Consider the following 26,856-nt stretch of genomic DNA (forward strand, 5'->3'; position numbering starts at 1 on the left):
AGAGGGTACAACACAGGGCTACAAGACTGGTGCCCGCCCTACAGGAGCTACCATACTCCTCCAGGCTACAGAAGCTGCACCTACCTTCACTCAGTTACAGGAGAGTGAGGGGGGACATGATACAGATGTACAAGATCATGACAAGGAGGGAGAGAGTGGAACCTGAGGAGTTCTTTGAAATAAGCCAAGTGGAGAAAACACGAGGGCACGCGTATAAGTTGAAGGTCCCACTGGCAAAAGCCGCAGTAAGGAGGCACTCCTTTGCCATAAGAGCAGTGCAGTTATGGAATTCCCTACCCAGTTCGGTGGTTGACGCCGAGAGCGTCAACTGCTTTAAGTCGAGGCTGGATAAGCACTGGAGCCAGAGAATACATATAGAATGAGAAGAGGGTGTTCACCACAGGCAGAAATGCCTCTTATCACCAAGGGATTCTCAAGGTATTCTCAAGGTATGTAATGAAATACTTACGACATGTCTTCCAATGCTGGAGTATGCAAAGTAGTTTTTACAAGCGAGCAAGAATGTTGCTTACGTTTATATGGCATTGCAAATATTCAAACATCCTTAATACAACACTCAATAAACTCATTACTTGTACTGCAAACATTCATGCCTGGTCTTTCTACTGGAATTTCAAAAGAATCGAAAATGTACAGGAAGCACTTGAAAATGTACATGAAGACTCGCAAATTTTCCAAAACCATAAAATGTCATTTCCCGAAATGACAAGGATATAACCTTACGGAGCTCTTGTTTGGCGATGGATTCAGGTCATTTAACGTGTTGTAATCAAACCCTATTGACAACTAATCACCAATAATTGAACAAACAGACAACAAAGGACCGAGTATCACCCTGCTGGCTCGAGGTAATGAGCCATTTATCGGCACATTTCCATAAAACTTGCAGTCCGAGAAAAACAACACCAGTCAACTCACTCAGTATGCTGCTATGGCCATATGACAGCGTTTTTGTACTGCTGTAGCTAAATAATTCAAACGAAAGGCTATGAGTAAGTTAGGACCGTGACATTTCTTATCACTTTTGACCAAAACACGCCTTTTTTGGAGGGTTGTCGCTGGATAGTTTTGAAGCCCAGCTGTGGAGTGTGGAGGTTTAGGCTATGACAGCCGTTCGCGCACATGGTCAGAAATCGGCCTTCAAAATAGCACTGTTGTATCAAAGTCAACAAAACAATATTCAGATCGAAAAACCGTCATATAATACATGGAAAATTGTTTGTCACACCTTATTTTTCACGCTGCCACGTCCTGGAGTGCCTCTGAGAGAGTCTTCCTCGTCGCTGGAGAACTCGCCTTTGCCTGGCGTCCCCCTCCCACCTTTCAGCAGATGTTCCCTGTACAGTTCCACGTACACGTCTTTCCTCTGGTCCCCGCTCGGCAGAGAGACTCCGGCCTCACGAAGTTCCCGCTTCAGCTGGTCTTTAGTCAAAACAGAGGGGTTTGACACAGACATTTCTGGCGATCCGGCGGGAAAAGTGCCAAAAACACGTCAACAAAAAAAGATTGGCCACAAAATGAGTGGTCCCGCGGGATTATCGACAGGCGTACATACGCTTTCTGTGATTGGACATTTCGAAGAACCCGCGAACATGTTCGGTAAAATGAGCCAATCAAACATCACAATGTAAACAGATCACATTTCAAAATCCCGCGCAAGCGTATCGTTACTGTGACCCTTGACCCATTTTGGCGGGAGAAAACTTTGCTACAAAATACATACGAACAGGAGAAAGAAAAATGCGAATTTTGACGTGGAATATTAATGGTGTCAGAGCTACGAAGGCCCCACTAAAGCAGGTGCTTGATTCTCTGGATGCAGATATCGTGTGTCTACAAGAGACCAAAGTCACGCGTAAGTTTATTAGATTTTTACTGTAATCAAGAAGGGTGTGGGAGGGGGGTGTGGACATCCGATATCCGGACATAAAATACTGTAACGCAAATTGAAAATCAGACATATACATCAAGCGAGGTACCGCTGATCCTACTTGTCTTTACCCCTAAAGTAAGTTTCCTGCTGACGATTTTAAGAATCCCCTTTTTGTGTTGTAAAAATTAGACGTAAAAATTAAGCTCAAAACGGTTTCACTTTTCACAGACACACTTTCACTTTTTAATGTATTTGCCTTAAAACTATCGGTACAGCACTTGTGAACTACATGTATATTTAGTCAAGGCAAACCATGATAACTATCCAACTTTTTTTTTACTACGACATACCAACACATATAGGGCTTGAGCTAGCTTGAGCCCTGACAAAACTTTAATGCATTGTCTGTATCATATGTGTTCACATGATAGGAGACCAGTTGGACGAGGCATCAGCCATTGTGGAGGGATACAGTTCTTACTTCTCCTTTTCTAGAGCTAGGAGTGGGTACTCAGGTAAGAAATCCAGGTTTAACATTCTCCCTACTGCCTAACCTTGTAACAAATACAGATCTGGTTCCAAAAGGTTCAGCAGGAACTGATATTAGATAATCCTTTATTTGCAAAATTGTGTAAACTCTAATACTTCCTGGAAGTGTGAAATTTTTTATCCTGACTATTCTACGTCATTATTTAACCCTCTATAAGGTGTTGCCACATACTGTAAGGATGGAGCCATGCCTATCAAGGCAGAGGAGGGACTGACAGGACTTCTGACCAATCAGAGGGAAGCAGACATCATTGGTTACTATGGAGACCAGACCATGTTCACAGAGGAAGAACTTCGTTCATTGGACAAGGAAGGGAGAGCTGTCATAACCCAGCATGCCATATGGTGAAAAAAAATTACCAAATTTACCTCGAAAGTTCATCTATTGCTCTGATGTTGACGGGCTCTTTTATTTGTTGTCTTGTTATTTCTTTCAAAATGTAAAGGTCAAAAATCCTTCCAAAACTGCCCCTTGGTGCATTTTTAATGATTTTTATATCAAAAGTTGTTTCTGATAATTTCAGTGAAACTAATGGCAAAGAGTGCCTCCTGGCAGTCATCAACGTGTACTGTCCTCGAGCAGACCCTGAGAAGGAGGAGAGAAAGGACTTCAAGCTGAGGTTCTACAGGCTGTTACAGGCCAGGGCACAGGCTTTACTACAGGCTGGCAGGTTAGTTAGAACAGGCTGCTACAGGCCAGGGCACAGGCTTTAATACAGGCTGGAAGGTTAGTTAGAACAGGCTGTTACAGGCCAGGGCACAGGCTTTGCTACAGGCTGGCAGGTTAGTTAGAACAGGCTGTTACAGGCCAAAGCACAGGCGTTACTACAGGCTGGCAGGTTAGCTATTAGCTCACAGTTGATGGCTTTTTATGCATACCAGGGATGCTATCCAGCACTTTTGTTGTACCAAAAAAGTGTACTGTAAATCTTGAAATCTTCACAGAGGTTTTATTTTTGGGCTATGCTCTCCACAGTAAATATGAAATGGCACTAATGCTTCCTTTCTACTTCTACCACAGTTCCAGCAGAAATGAATAAAATTTACATTATACATTGTATCAGTTGCTACCCACAATATTGTCTAGTTTATTAGATTCTTTTTTTGCCTGAAAGTGATTTTGTTGGGTTTTTGCTTTTTGTTAAACATAAGTGTAACACTTTTCTGTTGTTTTTTGTATGTAACAGCCATGTGATTGTCCTTGGAGATGTCAACACCTCCCACAGACCTATAGACCACTGTGATCCTGATGATGACATTGTAAGTACACAGGCTGTGTAAGACTAAGTCAGTTTAACAGCAGTTGTTGTTTTGTCACAACTTCAATCAAGTTTATATGTACTTACAAGAAAAAGGCTATTTGCTGTATGCTGATATGTGCATCATCGTCTTCCTTCTCTCTCCAGGAGTACTTTTCAGAGAACCCAGGAAGGAAATGGCTGGACCAGTTTCTGTTTGACCCTCATCAGACTGAAGACAGTGGTGGCACACTCAACCCTAACAACCAATCAGATGCTTCATCAGGTCAGCTTGACACCTCATTGAACAGCGGCATTCAAAATGCCTCAGAGAAGGAACCAACAGGTGGGCACTTTGTGGACGCCTTCCGATTTTTCCACCCAACCCAACGCAGTGCGTTCACCTGTTGGTCAACGGTGACTGGTGCCCGTCAGACCAACTATGGCACACGTATCGACTACATCTTCGCAAATAGGGACTTTCTCAACCAGTTCCAGGACTGTACCATCATGCCTGAGGTGGAGGGGTCAGACCACTGTCCTGTGAGGGGGGAGCTGGCATGTACCGTTGTCCCTGCAGTGAAATGTCCAGCCCTGTGCAGTAAATACATGCCAGAGTTTGCAGGAAAGCAGCAGAAGCTTTCAGTCTTCTTCACTAGAGTCAAGAAAGGAGAAGTGGGGGAAGAGAAAAGCAGTCAGGACAGTGTCTCTACCAGCCAGAGTAGCTATGATGGTCACTCTGAATCTGAAACATGTAGTCAGCAGTCAAGTTCACAGCTGTGGGAGAGCAACAGTATCAAAAGTGAAGGTAGCAGCGTCATGTCCACCACAAAACAAAGTCAAAGCAGGACCTCCATGAAGAGGACTGCATCAGACCCTGCAGGTAGAAATGTGAAGAAACAAAAGACAGACCAAGGGAAGCAGGGGACTCTGCTGAGCTTCTTTGGCAAGAAAACCAAGGTCGAGACAGGTGACAGAAGAAAAGCCAACATGTCAGACATTCCAAAAGAAAACCCCGAAGCAGATGTGAAAGAAGATGCAGTCCATGACAATGCCATCAGCAACCAGTCTGTCAATTCTTCTAACACTACTGTAGACTCAGATGACAGTAAGGCAAAAGGAAGCAAAGATGCTGAGAATGGCAAAAGCACTGCTGAGACAAAACCCAAGCAAAACCAAGCAGCATTCTGGAAGACTGTCCTGAAAGGGCCGCCCCCTCCCCCGCCCTGCAAGGGACACAAAGAGCCTTGTGTGTTGAGGACTGTGAAGAAACAAGGCCCAAACTTTGGGAAACAGTTCTACGTGTGTGCCAGGCCACAGGGCCATGCCTCTAACCCTGAGGCAAGGTGTGACCACTTCCAGTGGGTCAGTAGGGGGAAGGACAAGTTGTAGCCTTTTCTTTTTTTTTGTTGTTATTTTTTTTTTTTGAATGTCTGTGAATCAGCTTCCAAATGATATAAAGTTACAACAGGACTTGCTTGTTGATATGTGATAGAAAATTGTGCAAAAAATCAAGACTGTTAAGTAGTGATATGATGTAAAGAAAGATGTTAAGTATTTTGTTTCAAATTGTATTCATCAAAATAAAAGAGAGAATGTTATGTTTTAAATATATGCAAATGGCCACTATTGTGTGCAGTATGATTTGAAGCAGAGTATTCCACCAAATATATTAATAGATGCAAGACATTTCTAATTGATTTGCCTGGCAATGTTGCAGATGTGGAACCATGAATGAAGGAATAAACAACTCTGATAATTTTTATATTTTTAGCAGTAGTCATTTGTCTATGATTTTTAGATTTTGCTCATGGAAATATTCATATCTTTGTCATGTCGATGTCAGAGAAAATCACAATATAAGTTACCACAGTTGCCCAATCAAACAGCCACAAACAAAGCCACACTTCATGGCTGTTCATAAGGCTCGGACTGAAAAAAAAGTAACTTTAGCCTCTACCAAGCTTCAAAGTAGCTGGGAAGAATAGAAATTGGCCAAATGGACAGATAACATGCTGGGGAAGTCTGCTTAATGCCCTTAATGTATGCACTTTTTCAGGAGTGACAAACTTTACTCGTTTAGCAGACCAACTCGCCCGTATGTTAACTCTCCATTTGGCTAATATTTAATACTCTTCCACCCGCTTCTAAAGTAGCGGCTAAAGGCAATGACACGAAGAGAGGCTAAAGGACAATGACATGAAGCAGTAATACATGTACTAGTAAGCAGTGTAATAGCGCCCCCTTGTAGAGACTACATGTATTGCGACACAGCATGCGAGAACTTGCATGTATTCTCGCGAGACTTTCTGCGAGAGTTTGAGTACACAGCAAAAATCATGCCTGTCGAAAATTTAGAAGAAGAGGGTTTGCCTAAAAACCCGAACCTTGATCTTTCTCAGTGGAAATTTTACCTTTCCCTGGAAGAACATAAGAATGATAAGGCTGTTAAGAAACAGCTTGTGGACGCCATCATCGAAAACAGTAAGTAATAGCGGAGTAAGGAACAGTTTGACTACCGGTGTGGGGAGGGGGGCAACTCCTGTTTTGTTTAGTCATGTACGAAATACGATGGGTAGATTGGCGTTTATGTCCAGGTTTTACAAAGTACGAAGTACTGTTGGTATTAAGTTTGTCTTCTAAGATTGACTCTAAGCAGAAATAATGTTGTTAAATCTTGTAATAGTTGCTTCTTTGACCAAAAGACGTGAAATCTCACATGTTTGGAACATAATTGTTTTGGATAAATTAAACTGAAAACGTCCACATGAAACGCAATTTTTGGTAGCGAACACTTCCCTAGTTATTTGATGTGGAAATACAATGTTTCTTATGTTGTAACGTTTTGAAATTTGGGTCTTTCTCTATGTCAAAATTATGTCATGCTTCCTGGTTCAAACCTTACAGTTCGGTCTTGCGCAGCTTGTATGTACTTATACTGCATAAAACTGCTGAGTTATGCCTAAATAATGGTTTACCAGTTTTAAAAAAACAACATATTTCCCTCAACAATGCTATAGGGAGAAATGGAAATATGTATCACTTTGCTACACATTTTCCTGGCTTCAGTTGTCAGCCCTGGCTTTGGCCCATTAATGAGGTTTCTTCATCTTGAAGTTGCAAGGAAATATTAACATTCTGATTCCCCCCCTCCCCCCAGACATGGCGCCGTTCTACCTGGAGACATGTGAGGAGCTTGGCTGGACGGTGGACACGGCGCTCCACAGTAGGATGAAGCAGGCCAATGAACAGGAGCTGAAGAGACTGGACGACGTGCTGGCAGACGCTGAGGCCAACCTGGGGGAGTCGGAGATCAAGGACGCTCTGCTGGCCAAGGCAGAGTACCTCTGTAAGATTGGTGACAAGGTGAGGCACGTGGTGCTGTTCTTCCTTTTATTCCAACAACCATCAACATGACAGAAATGACACATACAGTACATGGTACTTCTGAATTGCTAAGACATTACACAGAACTAGTAACACAGTAATAACACACCATACATAACTGTATTAACAGCCTTAATAGGACATAAACTTAATCGTGAATTTACCTGGATTTTGCTCTACAGACAAATAGTGAGTAAGTGAGTGAGTAAAATACTGGTATAGTGGTCACATGTTTGTATGTTCAACCAAGGGTTACTGTTTTATGATACCGTCCTGTTTCATGGCCTTCCTAGATCTCTAGCCTTCTACACTGTAATGCTGAGTCCTTGATAATATGTTTGTTGATAGGTTCATATGAAAACCAGTAATAGCAAAGTTTGTAGCTGCAGTACTTCCAAGAAACAAAAGAGGGCATTCTTGCTCCATGATCAGTCTGTTTGTGCCTCATGGGCTCATCAACCATCAGTTTTGTCTTGATGTTGCGGACCTGAGCTGGAGAACTAGCCTTTCACATGTTAACACTGGGTCTTTGATATGTTCATTAATAAGACTGTCAATATAAAAAAAATTGACCTAAAGGCAGCAGAATCTTCAGGTAGTTGAAGGCAGCTGCCTCAAAATAAAAGAAGAAAAAAAAGAAGAATAACATCAAACAGTAGGGGGCAGTAGCAGTACTTCCATCAAACACAAGGGGGCAGTCTTGCTCCATGGCCAATCTGGGCCCGTATATAAACCATCAGTTTTGCCTTGACCTTGCAAACTTTTCCTTGAACAGGAGAACTGCCTGACAGCATTCCGTAAGACATTTGAGAAGACAGTAGGCATGGGGAACCGCCTGGACGTCATCTTCTACCAGATCCGCATCGGCCTGTTCTACATGGACCACGACCTCATCACCAGGAACATAGACAAGGCAAAAAGGTCAGTAGCTCCTCCCTTTTATGGCTAGCTTGGTTTTTGCTCAGTTTCTTCTTCTTCTTCTCCAAACACATCAGGTCAATGACCTGCAGTTTTTGTATCTTTTTCTCCACCACAAAATCATGACGCTGTGAACCACCATACTACAAAATTGTTTCAACCATGAACATAAAATACTGCAAATAACTCTTCTACTGCATGGTGTCCCCACGAATATAAAAGGACTTTACAGTATTGTATTTTCTGTGCAGTCTGATAGAGCAGGGTGGAGACTGGGACCGGAGAAACCGTCTGAAGGTGTACCAGGGTCTGTACTGCATGTCCATCCGGGACTTCAAGAAGGCGGCAGGACTCTTCCTGGACACGGTGTCCACCTTCACATCGTACGAACTCATGGGGTACAAGGAGTTTGTCACCTACACCGTCATGATCAGTATGATCGCGCTGGACAGGCCACAACTCCGGGAAAAGGTATGTGGCATGTTACTAGTATCTGAGCTATAACTACTGTATCTATCTATATCAGGCCCCTGCTATATTTGATGATCCATTCTGCAAATGATGTACATATATGACTTACTCTGTATGTGTTGGTCCTGTTGTTTTCCAGGTGATCAAAGGTGCAGAAATCCTGGAGGTTCTCCATGGTCTGCCCCAGCTGAGAGAATACCTCTTCTCTCTGTATGACTGTCACTACGCCAGCTTCTTCAAGGCACTAAGTAAGAACCTGTACATCTTAGATACTGTACCTGCATGACTTGAAATGGTTACTTGGGCTCAATAGACTTTTTCCTCCATACCTGCACTGGTGCAGTTATCCATGAAAATTACCTACACTAGACAAATTTTACCCACACCACTCAGAATTTAGAGCACACTAAAACTGTTCAGAAGCCATTGCCACTTTCTTTATATAGGTGGTAGCAGCCATTGAAAGTCCACATATACTGACATGTGGACATATAAACAAATGAATTTGACATCAAGTGTTTCTTATGTTCTCATTTAGCATGTAAAGTGAAATTATTGAGATATCTAGAACTTTTTTGTTTGAAAGATTGGCATATGTATGTATCATGTCTCTGCCCCCCTCAGGTTGGGTGGAGGAGAAGATCAAGGTAGACCGTTGGTTACACCTGCACTACCGGTACTACGTGCGTGAGATGCGTATCCTGGCGTACTCCCAGCTCCTGGAGTCATACCGCAGTCTCACCCTACAGTACATGGCCACAGCCTTCGGTGTCACTGTCGAATTTGTAGACCAGTAAGTAGGATTTTGGCTCTTACAGACTTACATATTGTTATTCACTTCATAGTAGCAAAATTTCACGTTCTGAAGAAAATGGATCAAATCTTCGCAGTGGCAGGAGAGGGGGGGGGGGTACTGACAAATGATTTGATGATTTAATGGTTTAGAAGTCACCATGAAATCAGTAAAAGTAACAGTACTGTAGAATGAATCAGGAATTACCTTTTAAAAATTAGGTGTTCTGTTGTTCTCCCTTGAACTTGAAAAGGAATTCAGGATTAAAGGTTAAAATTATTTATGGTTTCAGCTGATCATAATCCTCTAGTCAGATATTATCTTGAACCTTGTTTTGTTTGTTTTGCAGGGAGCTGTCTCGATTCATAGCAGCCGGCCGCCTGCACTGCAAGATAGACAAAGTAGGGGGCATCGTTGAGACAAATAGGTGGGCATGTTGTCGTCTTCTCATTTTCACTTTTCTTTGTGTCACAACTAGTTTGTATTTTCTTGATATACAATACTATAGATTTATCATTTCTGGTACGATACTTGTTATTATTTCAACCATACAAAAAAAGTTCGTTTGTATGCAATTCCTTTGCAGAGAGTGTATTTAAAGCTCTTTTTGGCATCACCCATCAGTGTATATTGACTTGCAGTAGATAATTTAATTACACAACATTTGTTATTGATGAATAGCCTCAACAAGAAATGTTCAGACTACTAAGGTCATATATTGCCAGGTAGGTGCAGAAAATGCTATACCGGTATTTCGCATGGAAAGCACACAGACACACAACTGAAAGGTGACGATTATGTGTCAACCTTCAGCACACTGAAGAAGCCATTTTGCTGTGTCTACCCTGCTAAGGGCAAGGTCTTGTAGTCTGGTTACCAGTCCCATCCATGTGTGTAGAGGAAAAATGGCCCCAAAAAGCCTGGGAGCCAGGCTGAAGGTAACAGTCAACAGTGTAAGCACACAAACCTAGAAAACATTTTTGGAGAGTTTTGATAGCCACCATTGGCCAAGTGATAATGTGTGAAAGAGACTCAACACCTTGCAAATGGTTTATTTATAACCTGCGAGGTCTGGAAACCATATTATTACCGGGCTAATTATATAGAAGCATCTGTCGACGCGTGGCTTAAACGTGTTGTTACTTTAGGTACGACGGAGGTGTGATGATGAAGAAGGGATTAGGGTTAAAAGCAGGTGTTGACATTATTACACAATAAAGGTAGTTTTTGAAAACTTGGCAAGAGCACACTTAAAGAAAGGCATTTAAATTCCACCATGTACACCTGCATACCTGGTCCTCACAATGCAGCCAGCCATGGAAAAAAAAGGAAAGTGGGAAAAAAATGAAAGTTGCGTGCTATTATCATTTTGGATCCTTCACTCAAAACATGTACCAGGTATCTTTATACAATGTTGTTCCAGCTTTGAATATATCAAGTTATTACACATTCCTTTAGTATTCTAAACTTTGTTATAGCCCTCTTCCTTTCTAAAAACTATTGTATAAACCCATAATTATTACAAACACCCCATTTCCCCAAGAGGCTATGACTGCTGAGCGATCAAGAATTTGCACAATGAATTTCAACATAAAGAACTAATCTTTCCATGTTTTTTTGTTTAGTTGTCTCATATTCCAATTACAAAATCAAGGCACCCACAAATCTGGAAGAAAGGGTGCCAAATACAATGTATGCAGTAACTGAAAGAAAGGTCTGTGAAATACACAGACCAACAATGTAACATGTGCAGTCTGTGGTTTCCATGTGCTTCATTAAATGCCCATAGTCAGAGAACCAGCTGCTGAACATGTGCCCATTGTTCCAGAAATGGCCGGGTAAGTATTGTATCATCCGGAACACGCCTTTTACTGCATTTGCTTCAAGCCATTAACTCATTCTGTGATACTTCCCTTTAAACCTTTACGGCTATTTAATCATGCTTGCATTCATTATCGTTTGGAGTGGCTATCTCAGGTGCTAAGTTAGCACCCCCAAAAAAATGTCCTAATACCCCTGAAGTTTGACCAGTCTGTAAACTTTTTGGGTTTGCCACTAAGTTTCTGTGAGTCCACATTCAAGTTGTTAACTGTTAGCTGAAGTTTTGAATGGTTCAGTGTCTTTGTTGTTGGTACATTATTGTCTGCAGTTTAAAGCACCAGCTGCCTAATGTCAGAAAATGTGATGTCTATTGTACTCTCAAATTATGTTCTCGAGTATAGTGCATCTAATAGTCATACCTTTTCAGCTAACCCCATTATTTCATTTGCTCAGAGTGTTTTAGGGATAGCTACTCCCTTGGGTACTTAAAGTTGCTAGGGTTTATCTTTATTGTGAATTAATTAAGGGTATTAAAATCAAAGACTAAGCACTGTAGGCATCTATATATACTACATGTAGATACAGATGCCTATAGTGCCTAGAGTACCCTTGATTACTACATACTATTCCCTGAGTTCTTTGACAAGTAAATTTATGAACTGAATCAAATAAGGAAACATCAATGATAACATTACTCTACAGCAGCATTTGCAGAGGTAATAACATTTAACTAATGACACTTAGATATTAAGAATATGCTGTATACTACTACTATACATGTATTATAGTAACATTTCTACATATGTACACCTACAAAAATATTTGAGTGCACTGGTGCACCCACAGAAAAAAATTGGGTGCACAGCTCCAAATTTGGATGTACATGTACTAAGATGCACATGCAGCCAGTATTTTGAGTCCTGCAGTGTGTTATGTTCATTGACCTTAATAAGTTCTTTCAAACCTTTATGATACTAGTAGGCCTACAGGCCTAAGGATGTTAACTTAAGGAGTTACTTCTTTACAAAGCGGCTTCCTCAAGGGAACTGTCACTTAAGTAAATTACGTACCTGTGCCAGGTAGTACGCAGGGTAACGGTAAGGTATCATTAAGCTCGGTGGTCAACAATGGTGGAGATGGGGAAATTGCTACCTTCTCCAAAGGAGCTTTAAACTCAGTACATTTGAGGAGGAGACATTAACAACAGATGGCAGAGCGACTGCTTTCTAAGTTTTGAGTAGCAAATTACATGAAACCACCAGACTTTTGTCTCAAAGACTTGCAATTACAATGTGTGTCTAGTCATAGAACCAACCTCTTTTTACCACCTTCACATCATCACAACTTTCTTTTGAACAATGCCCTACATACATGTAACAGATTTACATCTTGTGGGTGCATAACAATTTTGCCTGCAATCTTGAGTCAGTGTAACAAAGGTTTGAAGCCGTCACAATCAGTGACAGCGGGCAATGGTAGCACTGTATGGCATTGTAAATGTGTTAAATTTCATCGTTGTTTTATGCGGCATGGAAAAGGAGGTCTTTGTGGTGTTTGAAGTTCATGGTTGAAACATAAGTTCATGTGGAGTAGACCCTAGTTCAGCAGGTATACAGGCATGTCCACATCTTGGATTTGTTGCTTGTGCACTATGTTCCCCTCCCCCCTTGAGCACCATTACCTGCCGAAGTATCCTCTGCAGCACCTGCAGTACCAATGAAAGCTGGCAGGTGTCCAAAATCTAATCATTTCTTCAATAGGTCCAGACCCACCTACCTACCAAATGTCACAACAATCTATCCATAGCTTCATGCTTTACCACAAACACCCAAACATACATCCAAACAAATCTTACCAAAAATATAACCTATACAAAGGTACAGTCATAGGGAATAAGCACCACATGCTCAAACAAGCTGGGCTGGGTATTGGGGTGAATCCATCATCTACCACAGCTCACCCAACAAGAAAGGGCCCACATAGCTCTGAGGTTGACCCTGATCAGCAGAGTTGTCTGTCTGAAGCTTCTCTGACGTCCTTGCGGCTCAACACTAAGCAGGGCCGCGTAGCCGAAGGGCTTCCGAGATTTTCATCCAGGCCACCCAGATGTTCTAATTGAGCCACATATGAGCAAAGAGTCAGTCAATTCTAAAGTATAACAGCCAGTGGATAAGTCTGTTAGGGTGGGACCTAACCTTTGGTGATAGGTTCAGTGTTATAAAGTACAGCTTCTTGTACACAACTTCAGCTTTGTCTGGCAAATCATGAATACAAGAATCACTTTAATATTAATATGTAACAAACCACTTCTGTATTCAGCTCATATCTGGTAGAGATCTAGCATAATGTTCTATTGCAGAATCCTCTGGTAGTTAGACACTGAATAATCCTAATATTATTATTATTTATTAATATCACTCGGTTCTCAGTCCTTCCAGTGTGGATTTTCAGTATGCCTGTCTTCACTTTGGTTTTTACATCTACATGTATTTCCTTGAAATAGGAGACCATATATGGCTGTTGCTATATAAATCTGCCGTGGTAATTACGTGTCATATACTGATGTTAGATATAGATTGGAATGTCACATTCAAGGGCTCTCACTCAGTATGCGCACACACTTGACGGTCGCCACGCTGGCAGTTTTCTTTCATACCCTGTCAGTAACTCGATTTGCCAGCAGTTAAAGGCATCCAAGGCAATTTCAGGGCGGCAAAACAGAACTATTCTGGATGAGAAAATCTGCCTGATATTGACATTTACTGCCCTCATTCAAAAGCAGCCTGCAGCCTTGTTTGACTTTCTCATTAATAAAGAATTTCTCACTCTCAGCACAGTGTTTTCATCATTTCCTACCTGAAGCATTTGAAATAGCCCCAGAAACGAGTTTTGTGTTGAGTTCCTTTATTCTTTGGTACCACCAATAAATAGCACAAATCAGCCTACAATATGAAAGAAGCAACAGCAACATCACATTTTTGCCTCACAGATATCAGTGTGCTATGGGATTGGGTTGATTCAACTAACTAAAAAAACTGCCTCCTGTCCTGGTGTAAGTCTAGTTTTACCTGTTGTCTTCAGCCTCCAGCAGCTGAAAGGTGTGAAAAACTTGTCAATTTTAGGCAATTTGATCTCCCAGGCTTCCTATTGTTCATGGCATAATTTTGTATGATAGAATTAATGACAGCTTGTTTTCACACAATGACAAATTATGCAACATACAAACATCTACAAAAGTAGTAGAACTTAAACCTTCTCCCAACTGCCTAACCTCACAACCAAATGGTACCAAATGGTGACCTTAGCGGGCAGAAGGTTAAAAGGTCTTGCCCAAATCTTTCAATACTTCAGGACAAGTTAGTTTGCTCCAGCTCTAGATCTGCATTTGGATGAATCAAAAAGAACTCTCTGCCCCACAATATTGCTGACATAACCTAACATTGGGATGATCTTGTGAAGTGTGAAAAACAGGACCATTTGAAAGTTTGCTGGGTACGTCAGAGCTTCCAACCGAGCAGCACTGATAAGTAGCATTGCTAGTGTCGAAATGTCCTCTTCCTTTCCAGGGAATATGCATGACTGTAAAGAGACGGGGGATTCTCAAAGTGTTGCTACACTTTCAGTCCAAATTGTGTTTGTACTTTCTCTGAAAGGACGTTTTAGATTCTGCCCGAGCGGGGAGAGCAATAAACACCCGCTCCTATCTCTGCAATCAGCGGGTATCGCCGCCCTCCCATCATCGTCCATTTACTAAATAATCACCTTGTGGTGCGGGCTGAGTGCGTCGCCCATGATGTAATAATCTCTCCCTTTATTTGAGCCGTGAAAATCACCATGTTCGGGCGCGGGGAGGGAAGTGTGGCCTGTTAGCTTGATTGATGGTACGTGGGGTCTGCACCGTGATCATCATGATAAAGGCACAAGGTGCTGCATTGATATACATGAAGAGGCAGGTGGTGGGTACAGGCCTGCTCTGATGTCTACCGGTGGCTCAGCACCGATGGATGTTTTAGGATGCATGGGTGACTCCGCGGGAGAGGTCAGCGATGGTTATCAGCCGGGATCTTGCTGTAATTGTCCGGCACTTATGCGTGCAAAAGTCCCCAAGGCGGCAGGGAACAGTCTGTTCCACCTGTGTCGCCACAATGATACAGCCAATTAGTCCCTTGTAAACACGTTCTTATCTAAGGGGAGAAACAATTTCCCTGCAATTTCCTTGTTATTCTAATTCTCGACTCCTGGTTGTTACACGGCTGGAGGCAGAAAGTTTTTTACACACACACACAGTTACAGAACAGATGAGACAACTCCCGCAGAACTCTGTCAAGTTTCCATTCCAACCTCTGACACAGAACTTCTTAGGAGACCACCTGCTAAGAAAGTGTGAGGAAGGTGATGTCTTGTAAATAAAGACTGAAGGACGACTGACAACGGCCACATATTTTATTGCCCTTAAATCACACTTCATCACAAGCCACTTGTGACGTCAACTTGCGGCCTCATCAGATTGTTTTCCACTTAACTTTTAGTGCCCTAATGGGAACATAAGTTTTACTTGATGATGGGTGCTCCTAGGCTTCAGCTCAACTTTGACTGATGAGTGATTTTTCTTGCCTTTGTGTTTCAGGCCTGACAGCAAGAATTGGCAGTATCAGGTAGGTCCCATATATCATACTGTTCTCAGTGCGTATCTGCCAGCTGTATGCTAACCATGATTGCACAAGTCTCGTACCTTTATAACCGTATCCTGGCCGTTCTTATTAACGTCCTGAATGCGTGAGATTGGGAAATAAGTTCTCCACATCCACCTTTTTTCTGTCAGAAGTCCGAATTAATTACGAAACAGTGGACACACACAAGGGGGACCCAGCAGAAAAATGTCAGCGAACAATGCGTGGCATTTGTACAGACAAAAAGAAGCACAGGGATGAACCCCTTGCTGAAATGCCCCCAGAGGCTGTCAACCTGACATGATGTTGACTTATTTATGGCGGGGTGCCTTTGTCGCCGGTTCATTTATCAGTCGACTTGTTACCGACTCTCTTGTCTTCACTTTCCCGCTGCAGGAGACCATCAAGAAGGGAGATCTGCTGCTGAACAGAGTCCAGAAACTGAGTCGAGTCATCAACATCTGAGCAGCGGCCGCTATGAGTCATCCGGGGGTCAACCAGGGGACACGACACCTCCATCACCCCACTTAGCCTCCGCTGATATGCATCTCTCTAGTTGGCCGGGTTTAGCTGGAAGGGGCATGTGTTTTACCTACATGTTTTCCCACACCACGCCTATCTCTCACATGTCATGTTAATCTGTACCGCCCCGGGGACGGGAACAGTTCACCACTCGACAGTTCTGCCTGCGAGCGAGCAAACTGTTTCCTTCTGTCGTTCACAAGTCTCTCTCTCGTTCATTTGCAACCATATGTTCAGTATCCTTACTATTATCTCAGATCTTGTAACAATTAGAATGTTTTCTTACTTGGACAGAAATGAAATGGTAAAAAATGAAGCAACAACATGGGTAGAAATTAAACATCAAGTTTCTTTACATTCTTGTCATCAAAATGCTCTTTTATTTATACATGTAGATATATATATATATATATATATGTCAGTCAGTCTCATAAGACTATGGCTTGCGCAAAACCAAAAGTACACATATATGGCTTACTAGCTGCAAAGGTCTTCGTATGCCTACTTTAAGTATGATATTTTAATCCCTCCTATCAAATGAGATGTAAAGGAAAAGGCTAATGAACCATACATGGTGTTCATCTGTGGGAAAAGGCAACTCAACAACATTTATCAATACATTCCCCTGAAGACAAAGATAAAGAAAATGAAGATTGACCTTACATAATGGTCAGTTGTCATGATATCGTCATACAAGGCACAACATGTTTATTGGAGGTTTTATATAATATGAAAAATTATTTCAGGTCTTCAAATTCTGTCAGTACAGTTGTAGAATGGCAACATCACCAGTCAAACAGTTGCCAAACCATGCATTTGAAGACATTGCAATCATTTTTGGCTCCAGATGATCCTGAGATACTCTGCCACCATACAGCCTAGGTTAGGTCATATACTGACATCCCAGGAGGACACTAGAAAAGGAAATTGTTAATAACCAACCACGTCTTGCTGCTTGACTGCCACTGTTTTGATGAGATAGGTTGTACCCCATGGTATTGTATGTCCCTGCAAAAGTAAGACTATTTTAGACCATACATGCATGGTCCATCCATACAAGTTGCAGAATGGCCACAAGGAGAAAGTGGTTCTGTTGCTACGCACATAGTGTGAACTGATTTCAGACACAAAGACTAACCCTAGGTAAGGAAAGAAGGGACTACCTTGTAATATTCACATTATTATTGACAAGAAGCTTGTTTCGGTAAAGGTAAAGATAGTCTCATATCCTTTGAGTGGGGCAGTGGGAACACTATATCTAGGGCGCAGTATTGGAAGGTGGAGTCCATCCATTTCCTATCGCCTTTTACCTCCTCAACTGAAGTCTGGTACCCATTTTACACCTGGGTCATGGAAGTCTTGTCAAGTGCCTTTGTCAAGAATGTCAGGAATCAAACCCGTGACCTCTTGATCCCCTGTCCGCTAGCCTAACCACATGACCGTTGGACAGCACTTCAAGCATGTCTATTTTATGATATTTCACCCCTTCACCTGGACATGAGCAGGTGAAAGCCTACAGATGGAGGTTAATGACTTACAGACCCCCTGCCTGATACCACAAAAGCTGGGCTGGTCATTTATTCGCCCTGTCCAGTGGCAGTCACGGGTCCATTTCAAACTCGCTTTGTCCGAAGGAATTAACTTTACGACAGTTACTGACTCTTAATTGAAGTGAAGTCGCTTTATCATTTTTTTTAGTGACAATGTCCTTTCCTTGCAACAACTGGAAACTGATCAATGAGGTTCTTTTTTTCAAATCACGTGTGCAAAATTATCAAAAGCTTTAAGCAAATGTAGAAAAAGTTTTGCTTCTAAAAAGAAAGCTCAAGTCTGAAAGTAGGCCATTTTGTGAGAACGCGGTCAGGCTTTCACCTCTGGCTCATAAATGTTGCTAGTATTATTTATTGCGGAGAGGTGTGGCAGGTAGGAGGAGAACAAAGGGTTAACTGGACAATTACTCTCACCTTGATGACCACCTACGTTGTGGGGTACTACCACTATATACATACATACATACATACATACATACATACATACATACATACATACATACATACATGTTCTTGGATATTTCATTAACTCCATTAACTTCCGTACAATACAAATGCTAATCTTCCTGAACAGTACAATCACATAACAGATCAAGGAGCTTTAACACAGCTTTTAACCTTCTTGAACAGATCTATAAAAAATCAAAGCCGTAAACGTCTATCTAAAGTTCAGAGCAACGAAACTCTATCAAACTCTACCAAAGCAGGAACGATCTATCACAGCTTTAAACGTCTTGTTAAAGTTAAGAGTCTATCAGAGCTGCAAAGGTCTATCGAAACTACAGCTGATGCTGATATTGACGGAGCTGTGTATATGGATGGGCTGTCAGACCAAGTGCCGTTCATTATTCTTCAACATAACTGAAGGAATGATGGATCTGAATGATGGATCTGTTGGATTGTTTGTCTGAATGCTCATACAGTGCACAATAACGCGTCATATCGGTCATATACGCGTTACACCTGCCCAACTCTAACCACTGTTAAAGGCATCCTATGCAGTTTTTCTCATCATTCTTCTAATGTAGTAAGTGAATCAATCCTTTCACATAGCATACTGATATCTGTGAGGCAAAAGTGTGATGTCACTGACGGAAAACGGTACGTTGCTTGTTACGTATGGCAGGCTGGTTCTGGCTACTAATGGGCGGTACCCCATTAAATATAGAGACGCTTCAGGTTGCTTGTTTTGGGGCTATGTCAAACGCTTCAAGTATGAAATAATGACGAAAATGTGCTAAGAAATGTCACTATATGTCTATACCAGTGCCCCTGAAATGGCATTGGATATGCCTTTAAAGCATGCCTTAGTCCATACGTCAGCCATGCCGTCGCATCTGCTGCAATCTTTTCCTTTCATTTCTTTTTTTGAATTCCTGATCATTTACGACCATCCATCGTCTCCCAAATGTGCATCTGTAGGACCCCCAACCGCGGGCCGGCCCGGACCCGGGCGGCACCTTGTGGCGCGTCCCGCCGCTGCCCTAATGCGCTGTGACAAGTCGGACATGCCTCCGTCCTGCCGCTGCGTCGCAGATGTCCGACACATTGTGCTTCCTGGAGCGTGGCCTGTTTACACATAATTACAGGTGAAAGGAAACAAGAAAATATATTAGACAGACTAAAGAGGAATCTGGTGACGCTCCGGTCCATTCCGACGCTTTATTGGTTGAAATACAAAAGAAAGCAGGTCCAGACAAAAATCGCACCTGCTTGGCACAAAACCTCGGGTCACGTCGGGTTAGCGATAACGACAACAAGCGTGATGGGGAAAGACGAAACCGTAATTAAATCTTCATTTGGCCATTGTCCCTCGTGTTCACCTGTTCAAATAAACTTCTGTCCGTTTTCGCGCCATTTTCGAGCCATGTGCACACGGCTCCACATAATGCCGCGGCCCGCCGGTTTGATGTGGTTTGATGTGGTCGGAGTCGTGAACACTTTTCAGAGCGGGGCCACTTTTGGAGCAGGTGTTGCGCGCCATTTTAGTAAGGAATGACGAAAAAAATCACAGGATGTCTCTCGAAATATTGTAGACAACATCACAAATGTTTTCATATGTAGAGAAACTGTTTCTAAAGTTGTGAAATGTTTGAAAACTATATTAGAAATAATTACAAACATTTGAAATTAATTCTATTAACAATACTAACAGACACCCAGGCGGTGACTTGGAATTCAGTCAAAAAACAGCGCAATCAAAAGTTATAATTATGACTACAATGCTAGATGTCATGATGATGACAGAGACGAATAGCTTTCTGTTCCACTTAGTGTGATGAAAGTCGCTCTTAAGGTAAGTTTCCAAGTCTTCAAGTCACTCTGACACGTTCAAGAAAAGTCAAACCCAACAAGTTACAGCCAGCTTTTTGACTACAGTAGTCGCGTGTTATATATGTGTTGTGCTTCGGTGTTTGTTCGTCATTTTCCTTTTATCTGCAATTAGCCCTCGGGCAAGAATTTGCAATCAACTTATTATCATCATCATCATATTTGGATACGCAGGGCCATGAATATGGATAGGTATTAAACATTTCCGTATACCCTTCATTCTAAATACATATAGAACATTATCATAGGGCAGCAACGAAGTGTAATCCTTATTGTTTCTCTCACACGTATACTCTATCACATTACTTTATGCATGTATCACTTGCAATTAGCCCACCGGCACGTGTTTGCAATAAACTTAATGATATTACCGTTATGCCCCGATATTTCTATGTAGTAGTCCAGTTTCTCACCGTCTCAGGCAGGAAAGTGACGTGCAAGTCAGACAATAAATTTGATCACAGAATCTTTCAATCATTTGATCAGAAACCTGTCATTAAAGATTCCAAGACTCATCGACCATCGCCCGTGCGCGCTGAAGGACGTGTGTGTTCACACGTTATGTTCACATTAGGTCAGTTTTCGGACATATCTACCCGGGTGGTATCTGGTCTGGATGGTCAGTTTTTGTCTGACGGAAATGCTGGAGGGGGCAAGGACCCAGAATAGTTACAGTTATTATAAATGAAGAACTTTATTGTACATCTATACCCACTGGGTTAAATACAGGTCACAACAAAAGAACAGTTTGCATGTACATGTTTGCTGTCAAGCTAGCTAAAGTCTGATAATGAATTCGACTTTTCCTCGGCTAGTATGTTGAAACCATAGAATGTCTGTCTGCTGTAAGGAATTGTCAATATCAGCGACTGTTATCTAGATCTTGTTGGAAAGTTTGCTAAAGGGTTAAGTTGAACTCGGATAGTGTTTAAGAATGCGCACATAGAAAGGCTTAATGACGCAAGAAAGTCACAGAAAGTAGAAGAGACACAATGAAACTAGAAGAGACACAATGAAAAGGAAACAATAAATCGAAAGTAAATTAAAGCCTGGCAATTTCCATGCGGTCATATCTGTTTCATTGAGCATCGCCAGGTGTTTAACCCGCAAAATTACCTGTCCTGCCAGTCTTAATTGTACTGGAAACTTTTGTACTGCGTTAAGGGTAATTTTTGGCCCGATTTTGAGCTGTCATCATGCAATGTACAGATCCATGTATCAACATCATACAGGAGTCTGCGAGGTCGTGTAAGGTAATTTGAAAGGACGCCGTCATAAATTATCGTGAAACATGGCCAGACAATTCGATACACAGGATAGGATCTGCAGTCATTTAGTCCAGTCTACCCACCACCTGCGAAGCCTCAAATTTATAATGACTGTTATCGCGTTTGATAAATCTATTTTTCAGTATAGTATAGGTTTACAGTAACAATCTGTTGAGGCTTATGTTGTCACATAACGTCTGTGCAGGCTAGCCCAGTGCGCACCTGTACACAGACATGTCGTGGGACGCGACTCCCGGCTTTGTCTGAGGTAATCTCGCCCCCAGGCTAACTCCCGGGCTGATGGATGCACTTGTGAAGCCGAAGCGACAGCTCGTTCCCAACCTTCCATTGAGCCAGGCTCCCATTCAGACCCCAACCTCACCAGACGTGAAGGTTAGAAGGTGGGGAGGTCCACATTAGCGGCTCACCTGCACACATAGGAGCAAACGTTTTGTTAATGATATGACAATCACGGAGAAAATCAGATATATCGGCGCCAGCCGACCATCTTGTCTGTATAATAAACGGTTGATATCATTAATAACGTCCTGGTCCTTAATGATTTTGACGTTGACGAATATCCACCTCCCACGTTCAAAGGCCCGAATGTCTGCGAACCACAGAAGAGCTGGCGGCTACATGACATGTGATATACGGTCAACACCTGGCTAGGAGAAACACACATACGATCTAGCTTGTTTTATACAGTGTGTTAACTAATGTAGTGTGTTTGTAACCACAGATACCGTTACGTGTTCGTCTATTAACTTTCCTACGTAATCTATCACGTTATCTACCGATAGCAACGAATGAAGGAATGTTTGAAAGTGCTGGTTAAAGCCGGTAGATGTAAAAGTACCAGAGATAATGCAGTCGTAACCAACGACCTTGCCCTTAGTCCTGACCATGACATGATGTGCTCGGCACTCGGTCCTGTACAGATCTATGTCAGGTAAGAAACTTCGATCCGGTAGAGTCGGCGATTCTACCGACAGAGATCCCGACCGGAGTCTGTAAATTTTATGACAGTCAGAACTGTTCAACTTTCATTCATGTGAGCCAAGATCAGTAGATTGACGTAAATCTATGGTTTATAAATGGGAAACCACCCTAATAACACTTGAAACTTTATGTTCAAATGAACAACGGTATTTTCGTAGTCTTTAAGCTTCGTGAGGTAATAGCAAGTTGTAGGGTGTCTCAAATTGCCAGGTTGTATCAAAACATTTGAAAAGTTAAAGAAAAGGTTGGCGCCAATTTACCAATCGACACAATAGAGGCTTTTTTAACTAGCAGCACTTTGTTGTGTCTGGTATAGCATTAAGGCATAAAGGGATCGCTTTTCAAAAAGTAATTTCCACCAAACCTATATTTTTGTGTCAAAGAAGTGACAATTATTGGATTTTTTCCCGCCATATTTATTTCTGAAGCCATCTCCTAACAAGGACGAGATTTTGAATTGTCGCCATTTTGAAAAGAAGTCTTTAGAAAGTGGTGAAGGCGAGACAGTGATCTGATTTTCTGATCATAATGAACAAATGATGAACTGAAACGTACCCTGTATTTGCACTTATTTCCTGAAACATATGTCTGGCAAGACATTCGTTTGAATACTTTGAATGCTTGCTTACATCACATATGCTTGTACGAGTACTTGGTATGGTAACGCAATGAACATAGTCTGGAACACTTAGGGATAAAGTGGGAGGTTGCTGGCAATGAAATATGCGACAGAAAATAGATTTCTCTATCCAATGGTTTTACCCGAGTTTCCACATGTGCTTGTTACAGTGTGCAAAGCAGGCGAAACAACAACTATCTAAACTATAAAAAAATCAGACGTTTCCAGACTACACAAAGTATCTCTATACCAGCTCTACAGATACAGACACAGAAGTCTTTCTTTGTTCCCGAATGGCATACAGCCTGCTATTTCCAGAAGTAATGGTTCTCACGTGAATGGAGAGTCAAAATGGCGGGATTAGAGATAAAGAAAACATGCCCCGGGTGAGCCTTAATGTACCCGCGCTCTAATCCGCCTGATTTGTTAATGACCAGTAATATGTTATTCTATTATCCACCTTTTTAAACCTCGTCTCTGATAAAGGTATCTTCTTTCCTCTTCGTCTACATGTAGATTTCCACGGAATAAATCTCTCATGAATAAAACAACAAAAGAAACTGACACTGTTGTTGTTCTCCTGATATTAATAGATACCACAGACGTTTGAAAAAAATTGTCATAATCGTTATTTTTCCGACTGAATTCAAAGTCAGACTGAATTCAAATTTCGTACCTAATGTTGCAACGTAGTTTTACTTGCTGTGTTTGATCTGAATCCTCTGATATCTTGATATATGAAGAAATTGTATGTCATATTAGTCTTTATTTTGAAGTAGAATGTAGTTTGTTGTATGTCATATAAGTCTTCATTTTGTATGTAGTAGAATGTAGCTTGAACAAGAATGAGAGAGTTGAATCTTTATATAGACTGATAACATCAACATTTCCCTACTTCCAGTAAAGACCGTACATACAGACATTCATGAGTTTAGACAAACCTCTGATCCTAAAACATGTCTGATCTTTCCTTTTCACCATCACAGAAGTGGAATTTACTTAATAGACCGTACAGAGTTAGTGCTAGCTTGACATGTGTATACAAACTATTCCTTTGTCGTGACCTGTACTTAACCCAGCGGGTATGTGTGTACAATAAAGGTCTTCATTTATTCAGTATGATAGATACATTAATGTAGTACGTACCAGTCAAAGTGAAGAGAGTTATCAAGCTAAGAATAACCAAGGCGGAGAGACGGCAGTGAATATTCATTTCACGCCATTAAAAATGGGAGCGTCCTAAAATGGAATTTGTAATACTTCACTCAAGAATGCTCCTCGTGTCAGCAACAATTATCAAACGCTGAGCATATATTTTTTATGGTTTTTCACATATGAACTTGAAGCAAATGCAAATATTTGCAGACGATGACACTGGTAAATTGAAACTTCTTTGTGAAAAGTAGTCAAAGATCACTTTTTATTAAATTTTTATCGAAGCTGAAATGGACAAACGCAGCGTAGAGTAAAATGCCTGAACAGGCGAGGGGACGCTATATGACAGCATGTCAATACAGACTGGGTCACTTTGTTAAACTGCGTGAATGGACAATGGAACGCCTTTTCAAACCTTGTCGCGTGTGGAGTAATGTGGCCCGGAGGCTGATCTTTTCTTACATTGTGCAGTGTTTTGTCTTGTCTTGTCCTACTACACCCCCAAGAAAAGTGAACAACATACAGATCAAGCGACCGGACATAAGTTGTCTTTAAAAGGGAGTGATGCTGTCTTAGTCTGTATGTTGCTGCTAACGTTCTAATTTGCGAGTGTTCTAATGTCTTTATTGTGATGTTTTGTACTTGTAGTATCCAGGTGATTTAACTATCTCCAAACGCCGGCTGGCTTCTGTCACGAACAACCCCGCCTTTTCTAACCTCGCCCAGTTCTGGGATCATAAATTTCGCCACAGCTGAGGGACCAAGTACAAACGCGCGTTATTAACACGCTTGTCAAGCGAGAAAAACACACTATTTAACAAATGTGTATATTTTATCACGCCTAACTTGGCAATATTAGGGCTACCACCCGCTGGGGGTCGGCTCAGGTCTTTGTGAGGAGGGACGGGTTTGTATTGACAAGTTCAGGGCTAGGGGGCATATCGTTCCGCCTTTGTCCGATTCGATGAATGAAGGAAACAAAAAGCTTGTTGTTTCCGCGAAATCAAAACTGGTTTACAGTACACTGATTTCATATTAAATCTTACAAGCGGCGCTCTGGATATGAATAAAGTGATACTTACATGTACCTGTATCTATTTTAGCACCTTGCTCGCAAGAAACCGTACAAAATTTGTCTTTTAGGCATGCGATCATCAAAGATTAGCGTGACAACAATTGTACGAACACTAAAAAAAGATGCATGCGACGTCTAAAAAAGCAAAGCGACTAGAGGCATTCGTTGTTCCGTGTGTCCTTCGGATTTGCTAATAGTGGGTTTTTCTTTTGTCCATTGTCATGACGATGACTATACAGAAGTTCAACAGGCGTCATGAGTAGTGCAGAGGTGACAGTTGGCAGGCGGGGTAATGGACTGATGTGGACAGATCGGACATAGCGACACAGCCGGCCCACCGGCCGCGCGCACGCAGCGGGAATAGCTGGCATTCTCCCGGTAAACGGGACAAGATTTTATCAGACATGTTTGTCAACGTGATTTGTAGAGTTCATAGATATTTCTGTCATCAACAATGTTTTATATTTAACGAGTGAAAGTTAATAGCCAGCCTGTTGTATTCCCTTTTTTTTATTTCTTAGCCGATGAATGCAACATTTAAGAGGGCCATTTCCAGCAAGTTTTGTATCAGCAATGCGTGTAAGATACTTCTTCGAGCAGTTTCATATACCTTTCAATACTTAAAAAAGACACGTCAATGCATTTCAGCCATTGTCTGTATTTATCTTGATCCATTTATGAAAGCAAAGTTTCTAAAGACAGTAATTCATGAATATGACTACAATTTTACAATTTTCTCATCCATTATACAATATAAAAGGTTAACAAATTCGTGTACTTTTCTGCCAAACACGAGATAATCCACTTAGTCACGTTTCCATGAAGGAAGCCGCCGCGTATTAGTGCTCACAATGTAAGCTTCACGTTCTACGTTTAATAGCTTCCACGCCCTTTTGTTGTCGTAGATAACAAAGCCATTAAGTTCTATCCCCGGTACAGATGTGATGAGGTCGGCGACAAGTCTGTCTGTAGGTACGGCTGAACAAAGGCGCGGCAGCCACGTGACGAGACGAACAACAGCTCAGTTTTCCACAAGTTCAATTTGTCAGTCTGATCCTGACACACGGTTCTACATGCATCAACATTACCACAGTAGTTCACGGATGTATATATACATGTATCACATTTCTCAAATCATGTACAACAAATGCTACAGACAGATGCTACAGACGTGTCTACTTTTACTCCCACAATGGGTAAATATATAAAATGCTGCTTTGTTGTTAGAAAATATACCGAAACTCATGATTGGCTTCACTTGATTGTAACACTATATTTAGACGTATACTATCCCTTATTGTTTTAGTAATTAGGATGTTAAGTTTTACTCTATACCTCTATTTTGTACTGTGTTACAATAGTTGTTGTCACACATTGTACGGTATACGTATACGACTGTCGTGCAATAAAGTCTTCCCTGTATCAAAATTGCTACAGTAGCTAACGGTTGTGTATAGGCTCGCAGCTGAGGGACAGTATGGCTGCCGTACCAAGGACGATGTGGTCATTTATAACCAGCGCACAGTTGACAGTCAGGTCCTGTCTGCTAACACACATGACCTTTTATTACACAAAGACATACAAACAGCGTCG

The 26,856-nt window shown here is 41.7% G+C and overlaps 3 protein-coding genes across 5 annotated transcripts in view; 2 read left to right on the plus strand and 1 right to left on the minus strand.

The window, feature by feature from the left end:
- The window catches only part of LOC109472383 (lamina-associated polypeptide 2, isoforms beta/delta/epsilon/gamma-like), a 14,366-nt gene extending 12,803 nt beyond the window's left edge, over positions 1-1,563 (minus strand). The window contains exon 1 of the mRNA XM_019772146.1: positions 1,250-1,563. Coding sequence (XP_019627705.1) covers positions 1,250-1,477 — 228 coding nt within the window. The 5' untranslated portion in view covers positions 1,478-1,563. The remainder of the gene's footprint in view (positions 1-1,249) is intronic.
- The window catches only part of LOC109472373 (DNA-(apurinic or apyrimidinic site) lyase 2-like), a 7,518-nt gene extending 2,114 nt beyond the window's left edge, over positions 1-5,404 (plus strand). Inside the window, exons 1-6 of one of the 3 annotated variants that reach the window (XM_019772102.1) lie at positions 1,625-1,876; positions 2,326-2,409; positions 2,602-2,788; positions 2,968-3,114; positions 3,631-3,703; positions 3,850-5,404. In XM_019772102.1, coding sequence (XP_019627661.1) covers positions 1,762-1,876; positions 2,326-2,409; positions 2,602-2,788; positions 2,968-3,114; positions 3,631-3,703; positions 3,850-5,073 — 1,830 coding nt within the window. In that variant the 5' untranslated portion in view covers positions 1,625-1,761 and the 3' untranslated portion in view covers positions 5,074-5,404. Of the gene's footprint in view, positions 1-1,624; positions 1,877-2,325; positions 2,410-2,601; positions 2,789-2,967; positions 3,115-3,630; positions 3,704-3,849 lie in introns of those variants that run through there. The other 2 variants (XM_019772119.1, XM_019772110.1) reach the window with 2 other exon arrangements.
- Positions 5,405-5,971: 567 nt separating this feature from the next.
- On the plus strand, positions 5,972-16,618 carry LOC109472644 (26S proteasome non-ATPase regulatory subunit 6-like). The gene is made up of 9 exons (XM_019772481.1): positions 5,972-6,165; positions 6,842-7,047; positions 7,844-7,989; positions 8,238-8,457; positions 8,597-8,705; positions 9,082-9,250; positions 9,600-9,677; positions 15,699-15,726; positions 16,138-16,618. Exons 1-9 carry the CDS (start codon positions 6,021-6,023, stop codon positions 16,204-16,206), a joined length of 1,170 nt encoding a protein of 389 aa, XP_019628040.1. The 5' UTR covers positions 5,972-6,020; the 3' UTR covers positions 16,207-16,618.
- The last annotated feature ends 10,238 nt before the right edge of the window (positions 16,619-26,856 follow it).

The sequence above is a fragment of the Branchiostoma belcheri genome, unplaced genomic scaffold (genome assembly GCF_001625305.1).
Source record: "Branchiostoma belcheri isolate BF01 breed outbred unplaced genomic scaffold, Haploidv18h27 scaffold10, whole genome shotgun sequence".
Classification (NCBI taxonomy): Eukaryota; Metazoa; Chordata; class Leptocardii; order Amphioxiformes; family Branchiostomatidae; genus Branchiostoma; species Branchiostoma belcheri.

Coding starts and splice junctions, on each gene's coding strand:
- LOC109472644 (XM_019772481.1), top strand. CDS start 6,021: ATGCCTGTCGAAAATTTAGAAGAAGAGGGTTTGCCTAAAAACCCGAAC. Junction 7,048..7,843: donor TCTGTAAGATTGGTGACAAG/GTGAGGCACGTG, acceptor TTCCTTGAACAG/GAGAACTGCCTGACAGCATT. Junction 8,706..9,081: donor CAGCTTCTTCAAGGCACTAA/GTAAGAACCTGT, acceptor TGCCCCCCTCAG/GTTGGGTGGAGGAGAAGATC.